General features: G+C 39.9%; 1 protein-coding gene across 3 annotated transcripts in view; it reads right to left on the minus strand.

Annotated features, from left to right (window-relative positions):
• LOC126475426 (uncharacterized aarF domain-containing protein kinase 2-like) overlaps positions 1 to 24,866 on the minus strand; it is a 102,776-nt gene extending 77,910 nt beyond the window's left edge. For 2 of the 3 annotated variants that reach the window (XM_050103271.1, XM_050103273.1), the window contains exons 1-3: positions 24,350 to 24,866; positions 16,287 to 16,516; positions 5,901 to 5,958 (exon numbers count right to left, since the gene is read on the minus strand). In XM_050103271.1, the coding sequence (XP_049959228.1) occupies positions 5,901 to 5,958; positions 16,287 to 16,516; positions 24,350 to 24,833 (772 nt within the window). In that variant the 5' untranslated portion in view covers positions 24,834 to 24,866. The remainder of the gene's footprint in view (positions 1 to 5,900; positions 5,959 to 16,286; positions 16,517 to 24,349) is intronic. The other variant, XM_050103272.1, reaches the window with a different exon arrangement.
• Positions 24,867 to 25,104: the final 238 nt, after the last annotated feature.

Here is a 25,104-nt window from a genome sequence, read left to right on the forward strand (position 1 = left end):
GACAGTTTTGTGACCAAGAAGAGGAATGGCTCAAGTGGTTATCACAGTTCGAAGCACATTTACTAGCCCACAATCTTGCAGTTACTGTGAAACTTCCCTATCTATTATCCATGGTAGAAAGTTCAGAGTCCAGATTAATTCAAAAACTCTTTCCTCACACCACTCTGAGTGAACTAGCATATGACAGTGTTATCTCTTCACTGACTGACCATTATGACCAACAAGTGAATGTGGTAGCAGCTATGTATCAATTCTTTCATTGCAAAAAAACAGTCAGAACAAACTTATCGCATGAGAGGATAACAGATTTGCAAGTTATGACAAGGAAACGTAAATTAAATGTGCTTGTGGTGCTTTATATTCAGATATGTTGTATCATGTCAAATTGAGAGAACATATTTTGAAACTGTCTGATCCATCATTTCAGCAGGTAGTGCAAATGCTAGATCAGTATGATTCCGGTACCTTGTCAGCTCATGTATTTGAGCAGCCAGCTATTTTCCGGGTTGCGACCCTTGCTTGCGATCGCCCCATTCCGCACCGGCAGCTTGCGCTAACCAAGCCGAGTAAACAACGTTCCATGCCGCATAAGCAGTTTGCTAAACAGGCAGCTACACAGGCTAACAGAATTAAGTCTTGTCGTAGGTGTTATTCACAGCATAAATGCCGGACTGCCCCTCCCGACAAGCTCATTGTTATGCTTGTGGTAGGAAAGGACATGTGCAATCCGTATGTTTGCAACAGAACAAACATAAGAATTCAGCCCACTCACAAAACTCTCATCACAATGCCCATGTCATTAATGCAGTATATTTCAACTCGACTGCAACTTGCAAGCATCCGTCAGTCAAACAAACTTTTTGTTCATTTACTTATTTGTGGGAAATGTGGGAAATTTCAGTTGGGCACAGGTGCCTCTGTCACATTGCTCAATCGTCACACATATGAACTGTTAGGCTCACAATGCCTGTCTAAAACTAGCTCACAACTGAAGCTTATAATGGACAAGACACTACCATTCTCAGAACATGTACTTTGCCTGCCACGTATCGCTCGCATACAATGACTTTTACAGTACTACAATTACGCGTGTGTGAGAACATATTTGATCTTGATTCTTCTGATTTGTTTGGCTTTAACATTCAGGACAATGTGTTGTCAGTGTCTGCATTCAATGCAAAAGGCAGTGTAACTAGCTTGCTAAAAGAATTCCTGAAACTCTTTTCTGAAGGTTTAGGCAAAGCTAACAATTTTGTTGCACATATTATGCTGAAAGACAATGCTCAGCCAAAATTTTGCTGGGCCAGAACTGTTCCCATTGCATTACAGGACAAAGTCGCGGCTGAACTTAAGGAATGGCAAGATAACAGAGTTATTGTGCCCATATCAGCTAGTCAATGGACAAGTCCACTGGTTTTGCTCCACAAACCTTCAGGTCACATTCACCTATGTGTTGACTTTAAGTCTACAGTCAACCCACAAACTGTCATTCATACTTATCCATTGCTGTGCCCAGAGGATCTCATGGGCAAATTAGGCACTGGACACTACTTTTCAAAAACTGATTTGTGCGAAGCATATCTTCAAACACTGCTCGATGACGAATCTCAAAAAGTGTGTATAGTAAATACTCATTTGGGCTTGTTTAAATATCTGCATTTGCCTTTTGGCAGTGCTTCCACACCAGCCATTTTTCAACGATCTGCCGCAAAAATTCTCTGCTTGGCCTTAGTCACAATAACCACGGCAACATGTGCACAAAGACTTTGTGGGCCCTTTTTGCAATACTCATTGGTTGATTATGGTTGACTCGTACAGCAAGTTTCCTTTTGCTGTGCCAATGAACTCGACATCACGCAGCACAATTTAGGTGTTGTCATCAATCATCTGCCTAGAAGGTTTAACTGAAGTAAAAGTGTCAGACAACAGCCCTCAGTTCATGTTGAACGAATTTGAAACATTCTGTGAACGCAATGGCATATAAGATTTAACTAGTGCACTGTTCAATCCACAGTCAAACGACGAAGCAGAACTTTTTGTCAGAACCTTGAAGCAGCAGATGGCCAAACATCGCTTCACACACACTAGGGATCAAGTACTGCAACTGTTTCTCGCCTCATATCATTCGCACCCATGAGATGGACCATCGCCGGCGCAATTGCTTCACGGTCATTGCCGTCAGACATTGCTCCACCTGCTCCAACCTCCTCACCATCCGGCACCGAAGGAAGTCTGCAAGTATCACTTCGCACCACATGATATTGTCTTTTACTCGATTTTTAGTGACAGGAGACGGTAGGCACAAGGCGAGATCGTCCATAGACTTGGCGCTTGTATGTATCTTCTTTCAGGTCCCCATGGCTTGCACCTACAGCATCCAGCAGAGTATGTCATTGCGACACCGTGGGACGACCCCATGGAAACGTAGGTGGAACTTCCTGCATCTCCTCTCATCCTACCGATGGGAGCTGGACCCACCCACACCTCAGCAGTCACCACCTTCATCTGGTTCATGGCAGGCAGCAGGAGGTGGACGTGTACCCTTCTGGTCATTTTCCGGGGGACATTTCCGCCAAAGCGCAGGCCATATGGTGTGGTATGGCCGTAAGTTTGATGTCTCCTGCAGCCGCAGCTTCCAGCCCAACAATGTGCCCACACTCCTGCCCCCATCTCCTTCCTACCACCCCCCCCCCCCCCCCCCCCCGCCCCCACCATGGTTGCACTCCCTACACAACAATGGTCCGATGCTTTGGGGGGAGGAATGTTCTGGCATAACCATAAGTGCCGGAACAAAAATGAAGAATGCAAGACTTGAGAAGGCAGTGAAACGATGTTGGCCAACAGTGCGCGGAATAGCACCTCAACATGACAGGACCAACCTCAAGCCAACGTGAATATAAACGCCGCTCCTGCCAGCCTCGCCCGCTCAGATCAGCTCAGTACATGGACATTAGTGGACAGATTCACAGAGTATTAGCACGGCCTAGCAGAGAGCGCTACGATATCACATTGTAGTGATCCATATGCATTGATTGTTTGAACATTGAGTGCAGCAAGGACTCGGATTTAAGCAGCATGTCGCCCACTGCTTGTGACACCTTTGTACATTAAAGTTAAGTATTATCAATCCGCTTTATTGAAATAAAACTACTAATGTTTTTTCTTGAACTGTTGTATAGCATTCCAGGAACACAGCTTTTTTTAGGCACCCTATACATGATGAGTGGGCAGGACCAAACAATTTCATTCTCTACTCTTTTGAAAGCAGTTAAAACCTTAAGACTCTGTTTCCAAATACTTAACAGAAAACCAATGCTAATGGAGTCTGTGACAGATGCTGTATCCCAAAATACCTCCTTTAGGAAAATGAGAGAGCTACAAACAAAGGGCTACAAGATCTTTTTTGCAGACGAGACCTGGTGTGGGCAGAATTGGACAATGGAGTATGCATGGCAAGAAAACATGGTTGATTCTTCAGAAAATAGCTTTGAAAACTATAATCAATACTGAGCATACATTCAACAAATTTACGAATGCTGTGGAGAGTTACAGACACCTTGGGAGCTGGAAAATAGATCATAATTTTCCACATCACATCAGAAATGAAGAGGATTTCTCGATGGCACAGAACTTTGTTTTTATTTGGAAGAAAGGAACCAGAGATTACCACAACAAAATGAAATTGGCCAATTATGACGAACGGTTCAAGAAAGTCCTCAGTTTATTGCCTTAAAGGTCAGCTGTTGTTATAGATCAAGCACCATATCATATGATGGTCGATTCTTCAACTAAAAACTCAAGCATGCCGAGGCTGAGAGGTGAAATCATACCTTGGGTAGCATCAAATGATATTTCACTACCACCTGAAGTTGATGATTTTAGTAAATTGACTAAGGCGGGGCTGATACTCCCAGATTGGCCTTATTTTCAAACACCAATAAAGAAATTGGAACAAGAAACAACTTCAACAAGAAGTAAATATTGTTTGATAGCCAGTGGCTCATACTGAGCTTAATCCAATGGAGATCATATGGCCTTATGAAAGGGATAAGTAGCAAGAACAAATACAGCTAACACTTTAGAAAATTGTAGAAGTAAGGATGCACTTAAAATTTCATGATGAGAAGCCATACATGCTATAACTCCAGAACTCTGGAGAAAGTGTATTAAACATGCCAGGAAAATTGAAGACAGCTACTGGGAGAAATATGAACTGTCTGAAAATGTCGTTCAGGTTGAGCCAGTCGTAAATGTCCTTCAGGTTGAGCCAGTCATAATCAACATGAATAAGAGTAGCTGGTTCAGGCGAAACTGTGATTTTGCAGAAGTAGAATACTGGTAGATACAATTACTTTAAAAATGAGCAAATAATGTAAATAGCTCTTGTAAAAATTGTACAGTATGACATTTCTAAATTGGTACAAACCATTTTTAATGTGCCATTGGAGGTCTAAAGCCCTCATAAGAAAAGGTGATGGGAAATGGATTTTTTATACACTTCAAGTGTATATATACACTTTTTTATACATTTCAAGTTACATAGTTTTAAAGTGAACAGTTCCTAGAGAAGATGCCTGAAACTGGACAATCCTTGCCACAATCTAAAGTACAATTCATATATAGAACTTTAAAATCAAAGTGCTCCATACAGCCTAATGCAGAATAAAACAAGAAAAATATTGGTATAACTCAATTTATGTCCAATTGGTTCACTTGTAATTAAAGCATAAATTTGAGTCTCCATAATAAAAAGTCCAATAGTAAAACTAAAAAGTACCACTCTATTTTACATAAAACCAAAAACAATATTTTCATCACCCAGGATCTTTATAACACTGAAGATGAATTCAACACACTTAGTTCAGGTTGGTGATTATGACAGTGAAGAAGCTATATTAGTAGAGTTTGAATATATCAATTTGTCACTTATTCATGATAAAAAGTTATTACCTTCTTTCAGAATTGAGTGATGTCATTGGAACCACAATAAATATTTGCTTCCAAAAGCAATACATTCATGCCTCAGTTCATTAAATCCTTAGCAGTACTTCAAAAGGTCAGCTACTCAGAGCTGAAACACAACGGAAGGCCGCATGATGCGCAAGTTCAAAATCAAAAAGGCCAGAAGCACAAAGTGTGCTGAATATCTGGATTCCTATTACACAAATATGATAAATCCATGAAGCCACAAACAAATTTTAGCTTCTCTCACATTACAGAAGCTGGTCCCCACTGTGCCATGCATAACTATTATCCTACAGGAATATCTGAGGCTGTCTACAGAATCCCACTTTGAAGGTTTACAGGTAGGTTAAAAATTCAGTTGGAAACTGTGAGGAAAGCTAGAACATTTCTGATAGTGAAATAAATGAAGACAACAAATAGAAATGCTAGTACATGTTGAATAACCAACTCTGAAGATAAGAAAAGATTAAGGAAGTGAGGATGATAAGGGGAGATAAGAAAAATATATGGTGTCAGATTTCAAGAACCAGGGAAATTTCAGTGACCTACCAACTGGTACAACTGAAGTGATAATTCAAAAGATGCAGACCAGTAGAACACTGTATTACTGGGAGAGCATAGCAGAGCATTTACCAAATATGATGAAATGTAACTTTGGGAAAATTAAACCCAATGACCACACATTCATTTGACATTATCTCCGCCCACTTAAGAGGCTAGTATTCCACTACTCTGCCATCTCAGTTTGTTCAACGTGATAATGAATTAAATAACATAATAAGCTTATCCAGAATAAAAAAAAAAACAATGTTATAAAAAGGATAGATTGCTACTTAATGTGAAGAATAGATGCAGGTATGAAATGACACCAAGACAGTAAACCTTCTTTCCCTTATCAGACTACAACTAACATATTACAAAATTTAACCTATTACCTCCATCCTGCATCTGGCTGCTGTGAATGAGATTTTGCCTTATGTAAGCTTTGTACACCTGAAATCAAAATACAGGAACAGTTATCAAAATCAATGATAATTATCAAAATAAAAATGGTGGTTTATATTCCACTTAAATATCTGCTAAGTACCCCCTTCCCCAAACACACACACACACACACACACACACACACACACACACACACACACACACACACACACACACACACACCTGGGTGACAATCTGAGCAGTTCTCTTAGGTTGTTCGCAGATGATGCTGTAATTTACCGTCTAGTAAGGTCATCTGAAGACCAGTATCAGTTGCAAAGTGATTTAGAAAAGATTGCTGTATGGTGTGGCAGGTGGCAGTTGACGCTAAATAATGAAAAGTGTGAGGTGATCCACATGAGTTCCAAAAGAAATCCGCTGGAATTTGATTACTCGATAAATAGTACAATTCTCAAGGCTGTCAATTCAACTAAGTACCTGGGTGTAAAAATTACGAACAACTTCAGTTGGAAAGACCACATAGATAATACTGTGGGGAAGGTGAGCCAAAGGTTGCGTTTCATTGGCAGGACACTTAGAAGACGCAACAAGTCCACTAAAGAGACAGCTTACGCTACACTCGTTCGTCGTCTGTTAGAATATTGCTGCGCGGTGTGGGATCCTTACAGGTGGGATTGACGGAGGACATTGAAAGGGTGCAAAGAAGGGCAGCTCGTTTTGTATTATCACGTAATAGGGGAGAGAGTGTGACAGATATGATACGAGAGTTGGGATGGAAGTCAATAAAGCAAAGACTTTTTCGTCGCAGCGAGATCTATTTACGAAATTTCAGTCGCCAACTTTCTCTTCCGAATGCGAAAATATTTTGTTGAGCCCAACCTACATAGGTAGGAATGATCATCAAAATAAAATAAGAGAAATCAGAACTCGAACAGAAAGGTTTAGGTGTTCGTTTTTCCCGCGCACTGTTCGGGAGTGGAATGGTAGGGAGATAGTATGATTGTGGTTCGATGAACCCTCTGCCAAGCACTTAAATGTGAATTGCAGAGTAATCATGTAGAAGTAGATGTAGAATTATGCGAGGCACATTCAGAATTTTTAATTTTTATTCTTTTTTAGAAAAGTTGTATTTGAACAAAATACAGAATATTTTTCAATACATTTGTTGACTATTTTTCCACATAATTGCCATGCATGCAGTTCAATGCATGTGATGAACCATGGCACGAGCTTCTTTATGCCCTCCTCACAGAACTACCCCACCAGCTCCTTTCCCCACTTCAGAAACTCTTTCTACACCTGGTCGTTGGTTGAAAATTTAATTCCACTCATGTATGCCTTCAGGAAGGAGAAAAGATTACAATATGAAGACGTCAAGTCAGAGGAATGTGGGGGTAGTTCAAAACATCCCAACCAAATGAGTCCAAGAGTTCCTAAGGCTGTGTGAGGACGAGCTACAAGCACACTCCTCTTATCAACATCACCCTTCTTTTGTTTCTGAAAGCTTGTTTTGAGTTTTTTAGTGTCTCACAATAGTGTTGAGGGTGCTACTGACCCAGTTTTTCTTGTGCTACTCTGTCAGTAGTTTTGGAACCCATCTTGCTCACAGTTTCCAGTATCCCAGCATTCTTGTGAGTGTCTTGTATACGAGAGTCCAGAAGTGTGAAAACATTGCAGAAATTTCATCCACTGTTGACTATCAGTCTTCATGAACAGCTTCCTCAATTTTTTGCACCATCTCATAGTCAAAATGGAAGGTCTTCCACTGCTCTATTCATTATCAACATTTGTTCTGTCTCCCGACACGACCTAAACACATCCATGTTGTTCATAACACCTTTGCTGTTAATCGTTTTCATTCATGAAAAAATTTCAGTCAATGTTATTCCTTCCATGAGTAGGAAGCAGATCACAGCACGTGACTTGCACCTAGGATTTCTTACTGACATCTTCCACGCAACTGGACACTACAACATGAGTTTTCTCACTGACATGTTCCTGCGATGCTCACTCAATCAAGTGATCCCCCTCTACCAATCTGTGTTGTCAACTGTCAAAGAACAAAAAACCACAGTCCGTTATGGTCACAATACACTTACTTTATGAACATGCCTCATAAATGACCATGACCTTATCTGAATAGTCTCTATCAGAACTGCTATTCTTCGTTTCTTTCTTTTTTTCCATCCTTCCTTATCTCCCTGCTTATACCATAAAATGATCTTAATGGTCATACATTAAATGTTCTTTGGGTGCCACCAGATAACAAACTGAAATGAAGTCAGCATACAGATAAATAATCAAGATCATCACTGAGTTCAGCATGCAAGCATGCATATTTCAACTCTCCCACTGATATTCTGCCCATGTATCTTGCAGCCACCCTTGGAGTGAGCCAAGAAGTTAACAAAAAAGTGTCAAAAGTGACTTTATATGCTACATTGTGGTGGTACTGCACATGCAAATTGGCAACACAGATACTGCTCAGCAGCAAAGACGTATATTTTGCAGATGCGGCCCCCACCATTGGCAGGTGCAGAAAGACCCAATGGTTATTTCCAACATGATGCTGTGGAGGCAATAGACATACGAAAATTTAGATTAGATGACCATGATGATGAGCCATATTAAACTACAAAATTGACCACCAAAATTAACATGGATGCTGGGAGCATCCATGATGAGAAAACATATAGGGGTGATTTCTGAAGGCTTCATCAGATCATGTCCAGGTGAGGTGTTTGATGTCACTATCACTGTCCAACAGGCATGATGGCTGACCATGCACTTCATTCTAGCAGTACCACATTGTCCTGCATGCAGGAGGGCCAGGACCTTATGGTACAACACTTGCAGCATGGAGAGGGCACCTGTGACAGTATGAAGTTTGATCAACTTGTAGATGGTCCAATAATTATGCGCTGACAATAATAATATGGCCACCTCTGCAGATATAGTGCCATCCCAACCAGCTACGATGATCAGGGACTTAACAAGTCTGGCAATGGTTTATGGTCCATCACCAGGTGAAATTGCACTTCATAGAGGCACATGAGAAGCTTTCTCACCAGAAAGACTATAGAGAATAGTTTCTGCCTTGATCTGTGAGTAGTTCTGCTGGATGGAATTTACAGTTTTCAAGATAAGGGCTATGGGGTGTTCAGTCCTGCCTTCCTCTTCGTGTGGAAATACTGCCCCCAACTCCATACTGGGACCCAACGGAACTAGTATGAATTTTTTACGAAGAGTATGGAACCAAACAAGAGGCTGCTAAGAATGATTTTTTAAATTGATGAAAAGCTTGCTTACAACCTGAACATTAGAAATTTTGCTCCCTTTTTTCTTGGTGTGTTTAAGAGGGTGGAAGACCTGGGCATCATTACCAATAAACTGACAAAAGTAATTTACCTTCCTCCTGAAGGACTGCAGCCCTTTTAAAATTTTCAGTGGCAGCATTTGGTCAATTGTTTGCACATATTTGTATACTGGAAGGTTACCACATTTATTGTTAATAAAGCTGATTTCTATAAGAACTGGCATTTATGCAAATTGAATTTTAAGCCAGTTTTCTGGAGAAATCAAAATAGCAATAACTGATTTTGAAGGTCCTTTTGTAAGTTGGAACCTGTAATAATTATGTTGTCTAAGTAATGTCACTTCTTGAGGTTTACTGAATCAGCAGCTGCTGAAAGTAGTGTTGGAAGATGGCAGATGCACTTGAAATGCCAAAACGTGACTGTTGGTACTTGTACAATTATTTGGGCAGACTCTTGCAAATATTGGCACAGGAGAAGGTGACATGAGAATTATAAGCCTGTATCTTATTTGCGTATCTTAATCCCATTGTGAACATGAAAAAATTTTCATAAACTTCCATTTTCTCTGCAACCTATTTATATTCAATGTCCATGTTAATTTTTCCACTTATAAGGACAAATTAAGCCACTAAAAGCTGTTATATGATTATTGTACAGGTAATAGGCTGGTGAACTAAGAACCAAACAAATTTTCCTCCAATAAATGAGAGATCTGATGTGACCGTATCTACTTACAAAGTTAGTTTTCACTAAACTCTGCAAACCTACCAGTAATTTCTGAGATTTACCGATCTTAGGATTCCATAGCAACAATACTGCATGCTCTGAGTCATTTCTAAAATTTTGCTTTTACTGTGTTTCAGGCATGAAGAGCACAAAGACTGAGATTGATCACTTTTATAACAAAAGAGACAAACCAAATCTTTATAAATGTAACAATATTTTTCATGTTTCACAAAACAATCTGCACAGGGCAGTAGAATTGCTTAGAGTTCGAGAGGATGCTACGTCTGATTTTTTTTACTCCACTAACAACATTGTACATGATGGAGGTGAGCCTTGTAGGTTGATCTTTGTTCCTATTATTGTCTGACATTGGCACAATGTCATAAGAAGTGGATCAATAATTCTTCATTTCACAGGAAAATTCAAAACTTCGCACAATGTGTAAGATGTCGTTTAACTATGGATCTGAAAGATGCAATACCTTTGAGGCTACTTCCTTGGTGAAAGTACAATATGTGACAAAGGCCCCCTATAATACAATGAGCACTGGAACATCTGCACTGATCATTCAAACATGCAAAATGACACTGCCCACTTAACCCTTTTATCTTGGTGAGCCATTCACGATCAGATTCGATTTCCTGTTTCATGTACCTGTAAAATTCAAGGTTAGAGAGAAGAACTCAAGTTTTACTGTCCTAACATGACACCACTTACTACACTTGGTTAGAAGATAATTTATCAGGATCCTCTAGCACACACAACTAATTGAGTAGACCAAATCCATTCTGTAGGCAATAGCATAAAAGTACAGATTTTCATGAATATCTAGATTTAATACAATAAATTCTGTAAGGTGGTGATGGAGGTAACACTAACATAGTTTCTGTCTGTCTTTCATTTCAGAAAAGGATTGAAACACAAGAATAGTCATGTAGATGATGTTGCATTCTCTGATGTTATTAGTTGCTGTAGAATGTATACTTGCTGTTGTTCTTGCTGTAATCAATGCTGGTTCTACCCAGACATGTGTTTGGAACTTCTCTTTGTCATTGTTACATTGCTGGTGCAAGTTTTACTTCAATGGTCTGCACTGTTTTCGTATCAACCCCATTGCATTGTGGATACAACACAATTTATTTGCGCAACACCCGCAAACATAAGATACTAAGTTACCAGTGTGAAATAATAACCAACTGAATGGTAATGTGGAAGATGTAATTCAGTCAACCATGTTCTACATAACCAGAGTTTTTGCTGCTGGTGGAACTAGACCTAGTACTCACTACTTCGGTTTTCTTCATATGTATTATCAACTCACCTATCTTGGGACATAGTGTAAGGTTATAGTCTACTTAGTCGATATCAAAGGCTACCTTTCACTATTTTCATTTTTTTCATGCATGCATGTTTGTTTTTCTCCTGTTTCTTATTGACCTTTTAACTATGTTCCTCAGTTGTGATGAACATGCACATCAAAGATTTACTTTTGCTAATAGAATAAGAACCCTTAAATGTACAAGATGAGTTGCAGCAGCATATACTGACACGGTAATATTTTTCTCTTTTCCATGTAGTAAGAGTATCCGTGCAGCACTGCAAAGAACCAACCAGTACAATGTCCTGACACCAGATCTTATGCATGTAACACAGGCGGGCAACAGCTGTGATGTTTAAAAGGGGTGTCACCAAAAATTTCATCAACAGGGTGGCTTCTTCAAAACAGTAAAAAAGATGAGTCTCTGAGAATTCCAGGTACGATGAGGACGATGGTATTATTAGAAAACTCCTGATAAATTAATGGTTAGAAGGAGGGGGTGGGAGGAGGGGTGGCACATGGCAATAATGTCTTTTCTTTTCTCTCAATTGAGATATATGCACTAGCCGTAAGCAGTAGTTTAAGTACAGTTTATAAACATCGATATGTTATATGGAATAATATTCATATAATTAACACACTAAGGGATATTTAGTATTTCAAACTTTGTGACTTATAAAACTCAATAAAACCAAGTTTCAATTCTCTGAGATTTTATGATTTTCCTATAGATTTCCCTGATTTTTCCAGGTAAAATATAATGCCCTGAGAATTCCAGGTTTTCCGGAAGAATCATCACTCTGATCAATATCTGTAATTGACAACTAATTAAGCTTTTTCCAAAACCATCTGTGTAATTTTGTTTAACATTAGACATTCCACTCCCTTTTGTCTGTAAGCTTCTGTTAGGGTAAGACACATCTGTTAAGACTATATTAATTTAAACTATATTGTGGGGTCCTGCCCACTCATCGCTTATAGGGTGCCTAAGGGATGCTGTGTTCTCAGGATGCTATACAACAATTGAAGCAAACAACATTAATAGTTTTATTTCAATAAAGCAGATTGACAATGGTGTCACAAGCAATGGGCAACATGAAAACAACCAGTGCCCTTTGCTGTATACAAGGTCCATGAAAAATTGATACGGATCACATGTCTCTGCTATCATAGTGTTCTCCTAGTACAGTGTGAATACTGTCCAGCTGAGGCTGGCAGGAGCAGCACTTATATTCTCTTCGACTAGAGGCCGCTCTTGCCATGCTGTGGTCCTTATCAGCAAGCTACTGGCTGACGTCGTCTCACCGCCTTCTTTGCTCTTGCGATCTTCGTCTTTGTGCTGGCGCTTGTCGATACACCGGAACAATATTTTTAACTGAGCTTAAGCTATATAAGACTGTATAAAATGGTACTGTAAGAGAAAAAAGTGTCATGAATTATTTGAAAACTATTTTTTTTATAATGAGAAATTTCATTACAGTTAACAGATTGCAATTCAAAAAAATATTTTAGTTCTTACTTGGGGTGGAAATTAATTCATTCTTTGAAATCATTAACCCTGTTTCAATTAGTCTCTGGTGAATTAACTCATCTTGAAGTGACAACTTTACATTGTAGTTTCAACTGAGATACTGACAGACAAAAGGGATGGTTCAAAGATTCTTCCACGCAAAACATACTGTACCCAAGGCTGGTCAGTTGGAGTGTTTTATTTAATTTGTTTAGGTAATTCTAAAAACAAAAACTGAGATGGCCAAACATAGCCTCGAGACAAGAAGCAAGCTCAGACTTTTTTAACAAGCTACAAATGTCTGCCCAAGAAACAATGAAATGTTTTAAGCATATCAGATGCTTTGTCTGCATGGTTATCTAGAGATTTGCTATTTGTTTTTCTTTTTTCCAAATTAACTTTGTCACACAATGTTGGCACATTAGCAAGTTGTTTGCCATGGCAACGAAAGTTAATGAAGATATCTCTGTTAGTCACCTCATACTATTAGGCACATTACCTTTATTAGATACTCAACCTTAGGACAGCAATTCATTAAATGAATTAATTATATTAAAAACTGAATAATAATTTTATAACATGCCAAAGATTCTGGCACCTGCAATAGGAAATATGTATATTCAGGCATATTAGCTGTGAATTCTACAATCTAGTGGAGACTTAGTCGTAATTTTGAAAATACCACAATATAATGTAATTCCCCAGTATAGAGTTCAGACATTCACCTGAAGCATATACAAAAATACACGGTAAGATTTTTGTTGGAACGAGTACCGCTGTGTGTATACATTCTACAGGATACAGTGCATCTGAAAATATGTGGACAACAATGTGATAACACCAAGCAAGCGCTGAACAGTGTTTACAAGCAATGGAAAAGACTGGCGCCCTATTTGGAATGACAGGATGACTGCGGCTGTAAAATAAGAGGTGTTGTACTGTAGCTATATTATTTTATGAGGGGAAGTCAAATGAAAGCCAAACACCAGCCACAACAAGACTACAAAATGGTTCCATTCAAAAGTAATTGCCATACACGTTGATACATTTGCCCCAATGGAAGATGACACGATCAATTCCTGTTTCGTAGAATGCACCCCCTCTTGCACTTCCTTATCTGACTGACACATGTCTTTTTCTGAGTTGCCAATGATATGAAAGACGCATGGTGAAAGATCAAGGCTCTATAAATGATGTTGCATAATTCCCCAACCCAATCGCTGACACGTAGCCTTCATTTGACTGGCAGTGTGGGGTTAGGCATTATCGTGCAACAGGATGATTCCATCCAACAGCATTCTAACAGGCTGAGAGCAAACAGTGAAGCCAACAGTGAAAACATCCAATATTTCACCCATCAAAGAAATCGAAAGCTCTACACACAAGTTCTGGTAAGGTAATGATGATCTCCTCCTCTGACTGCAGGGGCCCTCTGCACATCGAGTTATTCCAGTGTGGAACCAGTCAACGCACAGCATTATGAAGACACTTTGCAGAAACTGCGACACACCATAAAGTCAAAATACCCAGGAATGTTGTCGGATGGAATAATCCTATTGCACAATAATGCCTACCCCCACACTGCCAATCGGATGAAGGTTTCTCTTTGGTGATTTGACTGGAAAATGCTGCAATATCATTCGTACATATGGCTCTTTCACCGTGCGATTTTTAGGAGGCCTGAAGAAAGACATGCATGGATGCCAGTTTCAGTCGGGGAAGAAAAGGCAAGAATGGGTGCAGTTTTGATCCACAAGCAGACAATCGCATTCTACACATCAAAAATGCATCATCTTGTCTCCTAGTGGGATAAATGATCTAGATCTTAACATGTGTGGTGATTCCTTTTGAATGGAACCATTCCACAGTCTCATTGTGGTGGGTGTTCGGATTTCTATTTGACTGCCTATATTAACCACTGAAAAGTCCAGAATGGAATAACAACAATACTGTGGGGAAAAAAAAAAAAAAAAAAAAAAACCACCATATAGGGTCACAGACAGGCACAATGAAAAGATGAAAAGACAATGGTTGGAAACAAGTCATCATGCGCATAGAGAGAGAGAGAGAGAGAGAGAGAGAGAGAGAGAGAGAGAGAGAGAGTGTGTGAGTGTGAGGGTGTGTGTGTGTGTGTGTGTGTGTGTGTGTGTGTGTGTGTGAGGGCGCGCGCGCGTGCGCTGCCTTTGACTTAATGTCTCCTCTATATGGTCAGAAGCAGTCCATCCTTTTCATAATATATTGTAGCCAGTATTAACTGGATTTTACAAAATCAGAGGAAGTTAAAAAGACAGTTAAATCCAATTTTAAGGTAAATAAGAGACCAGGATCAGAGGGAACAGTAAGCAGTGAATCTAAGAGAAAAGGAAAAGAGAGAACAAAAAAAAAGGAGAGAGGATTTGGAGTACTGGAAGCAGCAGTTATCTGTTTTTTAAAGAAGATGTTGGAGAGAATATTACATAAAAAATTAATGGCAATACAGGAGAGCCTCAGAAAACTTAGAAGGCAGAGTTAAAAACTCTGTTGTGTCCAAATCGGTATGTGAAAGTGAGGCAATTAAAATGGAAAATCTTCTGGTAAAGAAAGAACTAGAATCTTTAGATAAGAAACTGGAAAAAGAAATAGCAGATGTTCAAACACTGTTTTTGAGGAAATTGCATGTATGTGAACTGGCTGTAGAAAATGTGTCATATTTTAGGTGTAAAATTTAATGTAAAGAAAAAATGCACAGCATACAATTGTGCATCAGAAGACACCACCACCCTTTAAGGAGCATGATAAGGAGAGCAGAACAACAGGACATGTAAAGAATTCCATGGGACATTAGTCAATATGTGGCGTGACCAGAAATGAGTTCGTTTCACTGTATCACTTAGAGGGAAATGCACTCCAGTGGGTATTACTTAATGCAGATTCGTTTTTGACAACAGCTAATCTGAGAGAGACTTAAAATGAAGATACTGCACAAGTGGGGTACAGCAAAGGCTAAGGTTATGGCTTTTTAGGACTAGGACTGTATAATGATTCACAGAGAGGACTATATAATTTTTTAGAATGGCTCCTTGACCAATGCAAGTATTTAGATCAACCAACTAGTGAAGTGAATTTGGTGGAAGTACTTATCAGTAGATTGCCTCCAGCAGTAAAGGAAAAACTAATTTTCCACATGTGGAAGAGCTGTCAACAACCGTTGGATTGCTAGAGCAATTTGATTATTTAAATAAATATTGGAAATACGGTTACGTTAGATGGGAGCAGAGTTATGGAACTCAACAGAGATCAAAATCAGAACAGAATTAGGGTAACCATTGTATAGAGTAAATTGTGGTCGAGTGGTTGGAAACTGTCACAGAGATTCTAATTTTTTATGGCAAGTATTGCCGAAATAGGGCTTATGAAAATCAAAATCTTTGGAGAAAAAAGCTAAACAGCTGGCACTCTTAAATAGAAAAAGTAAGCATTTCAACCACAGAGAAAAAAAAATTGCATTCTACCGCTAGTACACTACCTGAGCACAACATCCTGAACCAATCGGCTCAGTATTTATCTTCAGGATCACTTGGTTCCAAGCTGGTCCATATGCTTTCTGAAGAGTTTTTTCTGTATGATGCCAAGAGTGTGGTCTTGTCCTCCTTTGTAATTTTGACATGTGGAAACAAAATTCTTCAGAAAAAAGATCTCGCCTCGTTGATGCCCATTGCCCTAATTTCACCATAACTGGTCCAGAAATTTCAATACCTAAATCAGAAAAAAATTAAGTCACTCTAAAATAAAATGCTTAGTATTCCCTGAGAACAGCATATTCCAGAATGAAATTTTCACTTTGAAGGAGAATGTTGACTATTTTGTAAACTCCCTGGCACATTAAAATTATGTGCTGGATTGAAACTGAACCCAGAACCTTACCTTTCACTGGCAATGCTCTTACCACATGAGCTATCCATACGACTTATCACCCCAGTTCCATTTCTGCCAGAACCTCTCTTGTACATTCCAAATTTCATAGCTAAGTTCTCCTGCAAAACTAACAGGAACAGTGCTCCTGAAAGAATGGATAGTGCAGAGAAATAGAGTAGCCACAACTTGGAAATTGCGTCTAGAAAGACAGCAAGGTTCCAATATCAAGTCCCAGTTGGGTACAGTTTTCAACTGCAAGGAAGTTTCAACTACTGTGCACGCCTGCGCGCGCGCGCGCACACACACACACACACACACACACACACACACACACACACACACACTATAGCGGATTCAGAAATTCGCTCTGGTAACAATTCCCTATGCTATGGCTAAGCCATTTCTCTGTAGTGTCCCTTCTTCCAGAAGTGCTAGTCCAATAAGGTACGCAGGAGAACTTCCACGGAGTTTGGAAGTTAAAATTTATATACCTGTATACTGGTGGAAGTAGAGTGGGGAGAGCAGGTAATGATTGGAGCCTGGAAAGCTGTCAGAAAGAACATTGCCTGTGAAAGGCAAGGTTCCAGGTTAAGGTCCCAATCCAGCACACAATATTAATCATCCAGGAAGGTTCAACAGCATATTAATGACAATAGTTTATTATACACATAATCAATGAAACACATGAGTAGTGAAACAATTTACACTCAACACCCATATGCACTTGTGTGTGCCTGCACTGAAGAAATGTTAAGTTCACTCAAATAATTTATCAAAATAAATTGAAATTGATGAAGGAAGCAAGATTATGGTTTAACATCCCATCAGTGTCATCATAGGTGGAGCGCACGCTCAGAATGTCTCAGGGATGGGGAAGGAAATCAGCCGTGCCTTTTCAATGGAACTACCCCAGCATTTGCCTGGAGTGATTTAGGCATAATGGAAAACTTGAATCTGAATAGATTTGAAACATCTACCTCCCATACACTCCAGAGTGCTAAACACTGCATCAGAAATGGTTGACATGAGAGAATACCATGTTGAGGCATACTCTGACACTGACGGATTTGAGGCAATGCAGGAACACCCTTTCTTTGAAAGAGTGAAGCAGCTACTGACCAATGGGAATGTTTTATAGAAATTATTGGAACATAAAACAACTGTAGGGCTGCATACACTGATTTCAAGTTGCTTCTGTATGAGACACTGCAGTGATTACAGTCATTATGAAATACATGAAATGTATTCACAGTTGTGAATATGAACAACCGTCAGCTGCATAATGGAATGACAACAATGAAAACATGTGCCAGACTGGGATTGTAACCCGGATTTCTCTCTTGTCGCAAGCAGTCTCATACCATTAGGCTATCCGAGCATGACTCACGTCCAGACCAAAACTTGCATATGTCATCAACCATTTGTTTACAGCCTGTACTCGTACATCCATTATGTATATTCCCGTACAGGCAAGACTTTTTACATGAAAGTCACTTGCTGAGTTTTGGCAGATAAATACGATATTGCAGTGCCTGTGTTATTCTGAATTATAATGCAGTGTCCCCACTCACCTTACCACTAGGCTACATGAGCATGACTCACAGCCAGACCTAAACTTCCATATGTCATCAACCATTTGTCTACAGCCTGTACTCATACATCGGTTACACATATTCTGTACAGGCAAGTCATTTTACATGAAAGTCGTTTGCACAGTGTCAGCAGATAAATATGATATTGCAGTGCCTGTGTTATTCCGAATTATAACGCAATGCTCCTTCAGACATCATGCATGTCTGGAGGATCAGGCACTCTAGCAGCTGCAGCCATTATGAAATACATGAAATTTATTCACAGCTGTGAATATGAACAGCCATCAGCTGTATAATGGAACTACTACAACGAAAATTTGTGCCAGATCGGGACTCAAATCAGATTTCCCCCTCGTTGCAGTTGACAACATATGGAAGTTTGGGTCTGGCCATAAGTTGTCCTTGGATAGCCTAAGAGTAAAGTGACTGCTCGCAACAAGCAGAAAATCTAGGTTAGAGGCCCAGTCTGGAATAAATTTTCATTTCTGTCAGCTGATATTTGTTCATATCCATAATGGCGAATACATTTCATGTATACAAGGACACTTGGTTGCTTTTATTTGCAGAACTACACAAACATGTGCAATTCTCTCAGCAGAAATGCAATCTGTTTCTTGTTGTAGCATCATTTATAGATCTCGGATCAACTGAAACTAAAGATACAGCACAAAGGCTTTCACTTCTCATAGAATGATGTTGTGATGTGACATATATACATGGAAAGAGTCAGTACAGAACACTGACAATATTTGTTTTGCAACTATATTACATTTTGGGAAATAGGTTGTGGTAACAGGCTGATCTGTATCATAGCTAGAGCTCTGGGCTAACAAGTCACTTATGTCAGTAGTATCAAAGGCCTCAATCCGACCAAAATCCTCTGTATACAGAATAAGTATGAATAACATTTTACCACTAAATGGATAAAGAGGCATATTCGGAAATACAGAAGCGTCCGATCCCGCCCGTCTGCTTTGACCCATGACGTCACATACATGGCAGAAATGACCATAAACCACGATTCCAATATGGAGCATATAAAGTCGTTACGTACACATTATGAGGACGAAAATACAGCGAAAAACAAACACACACAAGTTCCACAAAAAGCCTAATTACACTAATGGGACAAATGCGGGAAATAAGGGGTTTTTGGGTGGGGACAAACTAAATATAAAAAAATTTAGACACCCACCCCTATACAAAACCACGCAAAATGACGAAAAAAACCGACATCACAAAACTCCGCAAATACCACTAAACACAGTATTATCTGGAATCAGACACTTCCCTTGACCTATATAGTTCAACGTCAGCTCCTGATCCCATAATTTGGGATCGAACACTTCCCTTGACCTATACAGCTGAACATCAGCTCCCGATCCCAAAAATTAGGACCTAACACTTCCCTTGACCTACATCGCTCAAAAACATCTCCTGATACCAATACCAACATCCACAGCCACACATTTGGATCGAACACTTCCCTTGACCTGTTATCCTTATGACATCTCCACATACAGCCGTCCCTGGTCCGAGACGCCAGAACTTTAAGCAAACCTCATTTCTTCACGACATACTGAACACCTCATGACTTCATCCAAAAATCTGAATAAATGATGAAATTTTATTAGAGACAACGCACTGTCCCCCATCATAGCCGGCAACCGAAAACTGTTGACCCTGTCAGTCATATCCATACCTACCACACACATAAAAAAAGCAATTCACCAAAATTCACACACCAAGCAACACTCGCAAACTAAACCAAAAACATCACCTAACACACCACCAGAGAGCACCACCGATCGCATCAAAACGACAGCTACAAACAGTACACTCTCATAAACTAAATTCTGCGCCGTCATGACGTCACACACCACAACAGCCTTACGTCGGGGATCAAATCCGACATGTGGGATCGGACGCTTCGGTTGACCCGCACATTCTATACTAGCTGTCAGCTTTGAGCAGTGACAGAGGAAACATGTGACAAACATAATCATCATAGTAATTATAACGTCAAATCACTGGCAATTTTTTTCATGTGGGCTCTACTACAGATCAGTATGTCACTCATACCAGGTTTTTTTGCTGTCCATTCGTAGGCTTCACCAACTAACAAACGCACTGCCATCTTCCAACCTAACCCAAACCTCGGGCTATACTACAGATCAATCAGTCACCACAACCAAAACTTTTGCTTTCACATTGGTTGGCTTCACCAACAACAACCAGACTGTGGCAATGCGCACCAAACTGTAATAGCATAGCAGCTATTAACTTTACATCAAAGATAAAAGCCAATGACAAGTGTTGAATACTCTTCTGTACCCAAACGAAATTAGCTAGAATCATGAGGAATAAGGTGTGTATCTAAAAACAACCCCCCATGAACCATGGACCTTGCCGTTGGTGGGGAGGCTTGCGTGCCTCAGCGATACATATAACCGTACCATAGGTGCAACCACAATTGCAGGGGCGGGGGGTGGGGGGCAGACCAATGTGTGGTTCCTGAAGAGGGGCCGCAGCCTTTTCAGTAATTGCAGGGGCAACAGTCTGGATGATTGACTGATCTGGCCTTACAACACTAACCAAAACGGCCTTGCGTGCTGGTACTGCGAACGGCTGAAAGCAAGGGGAAACCACAGCGGTAATTTTTCCTGAGTGAATGCAGCTTTACTGTATGGTTAAATGATTGATGATGGTGTCCTCTTGGGTAAAATATTCCGGAGGTAAAATAGTCCCCCATTTGGATCTCCAGGCAGGGACTACTCAGGGCGACGCCATTATCAGGAGAAAGAAAACTGGCATTCTATGGATAAGAGCATGGAACGTCAGATCCCTTAATCGGGCAGGCAGGTTAGAAAATTTAAAAAGCGAAATGGATATATTAAAGTTAGATATAGTGGGAATTAGTGGAGTTCAGTGGCAAGAGGAACAAGACTTCTCGTCGGGTGAATACAGGGTTGTTGTTGTTGTTGTTGTGGTCTTCAGTCCTGAGACTGGTTTGATGCAGCTCTCCATGCTACTCTATCCTGTGCAAGCTTCTTCATCTCCCAGTACCTACTGCAACCTACATCCTTCTGAATCTGCTTAGTGTATTCATCTCTTGGTCTCCCTCTACGATTTTTACCCTCCACGCTGCCCTCCAATACTAAATTGGTAATCCCTTGATGCCTCAGAACACGTCCTACCAACTGATCCCTTCTTCTGGTCAAGTTGTGCCACAAACTTCTATTCTCCCCAATCCTATTCAATACTTCCTCATTAGTTATGTGATCTACCCATCTAATCTTCAGCATTCTTCTGTAGCACCACATTTCGAAAGTTTCTATTCTCTTCTTGTCCAAACTATTTATCGTCCATGTTTCACATCCATACATGGCTCACTCCATACAAATACTTTCAGAAATGACTTCCTGACACTTAAATCTATACACGATGTTAACAAATTTCTCTTCTTCAGAAACGCTTTCCTTGCCATTGCCAGTCTACATTTTATATCCTCTCTACTTTGACCATCATCAGTTATTTTGCTCCCCAAATAGCACAACTCCTTTACTACTTTAAGTGTCTCATTTCCTAATCTAATTCCCTCAGCATCACTCGACTTAATTCGACTACATTCCATTATCCTCGTTTTGCTTTTGTTGATGTTCATCTTATATCCTCCTTTCAAGACACTGTCCATTCCATTCAACTGCTCTTCCAAGTCCTTTGCTGTCTCTTGACAGAATTACAATGTCATCGGCGAACCTCAAAGTTTTTATTTCTTCTCCATGGATTTTAATACCTACTCCAAATTTTTCTTTTGTTTCCTTTACTGCTTGCTCAATATACAGATTGAATAACATCGGGGAGAGGCTACAACCCTGTCTTACTCCCTTCCCAACCACTGCTTCCCTTTCATGTTCCTCGATTCTTATAACTGCCATCTGGTTTCTGCACAAATTGTTAATAGCCTTTCGCTCCCTGTATTTTACCCCTGCCACCTTTAGAATTTGAAAGAGAGTATTCCAGTCAACATTGTCAAAAGCTTTCTCTATGTCTACAAATGCTAGAAATGTAGGTTTGCCTTTCCTTAATCTTTCTTCTAAGATAAATCGTAAGGTAAGTATTGCCTCACGTGTTCCACTGTTTCTACGGAATCCAAACTGATCTTCCCTGAGGTTGGCTTCTACTAGTTTTTCCATTCGTCTGTAAAGAATTCATGTTAGTATTTTGCAGCTGTGACTTATTAAACTGATAGTTCGGTAATTTTCACATCTGTCAACACCTGTTTTCTTTGGGATTGGAATTATTATATTCTTCTTGAAGTCTGAGGGTATTTCGCCTGTTTCATACATCTTGCTCACCAGATGGTAGAGTTTTATTTAAATGTCAGGAAGTTGTTTCTGAAAGTATTTGTGTGGAGTGTAGCCATGTATGGAAGTGAAACGTGGACAATAAATAGTTTAGACAAAAAGAGAATAGAAGCTTTCAAAATGTGGTGCTACAGACGAATGCTGAAGATTAGATGGGTAGATCACATAACTAATGAGTATATATTGAATAGGACTGGGGAGAAGAGAAATTTGTGGCACAACTTGACTAGAAGATGGGATACGTAGGTATGAAATGTTCTGAGGCATCAAGGGATCACCAATTTAGTACTGAAGGGCAGCGTGGAGGGTAAAAATTGGGAAATACGGAAGCGTCCGATCCCACCCGTCTGCTTTGACCCATGACGTCACAAGTATGGCAGAAACGACCATAAACCACGATTCCAATATGGCGCATATAAAGTCGTTATGTACACATTGTGAGGACGAAAATACATCGAAAAACAAACACACACACTTTGCACAAGAAGCCTAATGACACTAACGGGACAAGCGCGGGAAATGGGGTGTTTTGGGTGGGGGGCAAACTAAATATAAACAAATTTAGACGCCCACCCCCATACAAAACCACACAAAAAGAAGAAAAAACCGACAGCACAAAACTCCCCAAATACCACTAAACAATATCATCTGGAATCGGACACTTCCCTTGACCTATATAGCTCAACAGCAGCTCCCGATCCCATAAATTACGATCGAACACTTCCCTTGGTCTATATAGTTCAAAAACATCTCCTGATACCAACATACACAGCCAGACATCGGGATCGAACACTTCCCTTGACCTGCGCACTTAATTTTATCTGTCATATCCATTCCTGAACAAAAACAACCGATTAATTTTACTAAAATTACCACACGACGTACAGCGAACACTAAATTAACCTTCACACATAATCGTTAACTCACTGAAACGAATTCCACTACAAACACAGCTGACACACTAACAATTCTGGATAATGCAAACGGAGCCCATTACACCACACAAACGAAAACTCTGAACATACCACCAGAGAGCACAACAAACCACAACACGACGACATCTACAAACACGCCACCCTCAAACCAAACTCCGCGCCGTCATGACGTCACACAGAACACCCTTACGTCACGGGTCAAAGCCGACGCGTGGGATCGGACGCTTCTGTCGACCCAAAAATTGTAGAGGGAGACCAAGATGTGAATACACTAAGCAGAGTCAGAAGGATGTAGGTTGAGCAGATACTGGGAGATGAAGCTTGCACAGGATAGAGTAGCATGGACAGCTGCATCAAACCAGTCTCTGGACTCAATACGACAATAACTACAACATCTAAGAACTGCTTCCAATCACACCTAACGTAGAGTTCACAAAGAAGAGAGAACATACAGATAGCAGACTTGTAGCTCTACTATGTACAGTACCTCTATACACTGTGTAAATAATACAAAATTTCTATGCGTGAATAATACCACCAGCAAGTTACGCTCTCAAGAGTTCGTCGTCAGTGTCTCACAGTCGGTAGTTTTTACTTACAAACTAAATGTATGTACACACTGTTCTGAGCTATGGAATTCTTTTCTGAAGAACAAATCATAAAACAAGAAAACTGTTTCGCAACTAAAGAAAAGCATTGTAAGAGTTAAGTAGAGCAGATGTAATTTTAACTTACGAGTAACATTAATTTACTCAAAGCCACAGTTTATGCCATACTTACCATTAACAAATAATTTGAACCAACATTCTCTACATCTTTCTCCCATGTATAGCAAAGGTGTTAGAAAGACGAATGGTGTGAAAATAACAAACAAATGAAACACCCTAAAAATAAGTCTAACGAAAATCCATGTTCTCGATAAGGCGGTTTCTGAACTGTCGATGACAGCACCAGGCAATTGCTTGAACATCTGATTTTCCATCATTGTGGATTTCGCTAATACAACTGGAAAGGCAACTGTTGCACAAAACCTTCCAAAAGTGCAAAGTGCCCTGCTATTCTGATAAATATTCGGCTTTCTTCGATACCCAATTATACACCCGTTTCTAGACCTAACATTTTTCGAATCATTCAGGAAAATCCAACGAAAGCGCGACCCTACATCTAGCCATAGCTTTCCTGTTGTACGGTGACGCGGAAGAATTACACAGACAGTCTGTACTAAGTTAAACATAGTAACTTTTCCAACATAACCTTTACACATGTAAACAACAACAGTCGGCCTGGGCCTATTGACGCTCAAGTGCTTCAGAGATTTTCGTTGAACTCGTCTATGGAGGAGACACTGACGGGCCTCCAGAAGCATTAAAAACTTGTACATGCTAACTGGCGCAATAGTCATTCGCCTTCTCCGAAAAAAAATTTATTCCATTAGATGCACAGTCACAAAAGCGTCAATAACAGCCACTCGGTGAAACTGCTCTCATTATGCTTTCGTATGTTCCCCAACATGGCTCTTCAATCGTTTCTTTCTA

The sequence above is a fragment of the Schistocerca serialis genome, chromosome 4 (assembly GCF_023864345.2).
Source record: "Schistocerca serialis cubense isolate TAMUIC-IGC-003099 chromosome 4, iqSchSeri2.2, whole genome shotgun sequence".
NCBI classification, from domain to species: domain Eukaryota; kingdom Metazoa; phylum Arthropoda; class Insecta; order Orthoptera; family Acrididae; genus Schistocerca; species Schistocerca serialis.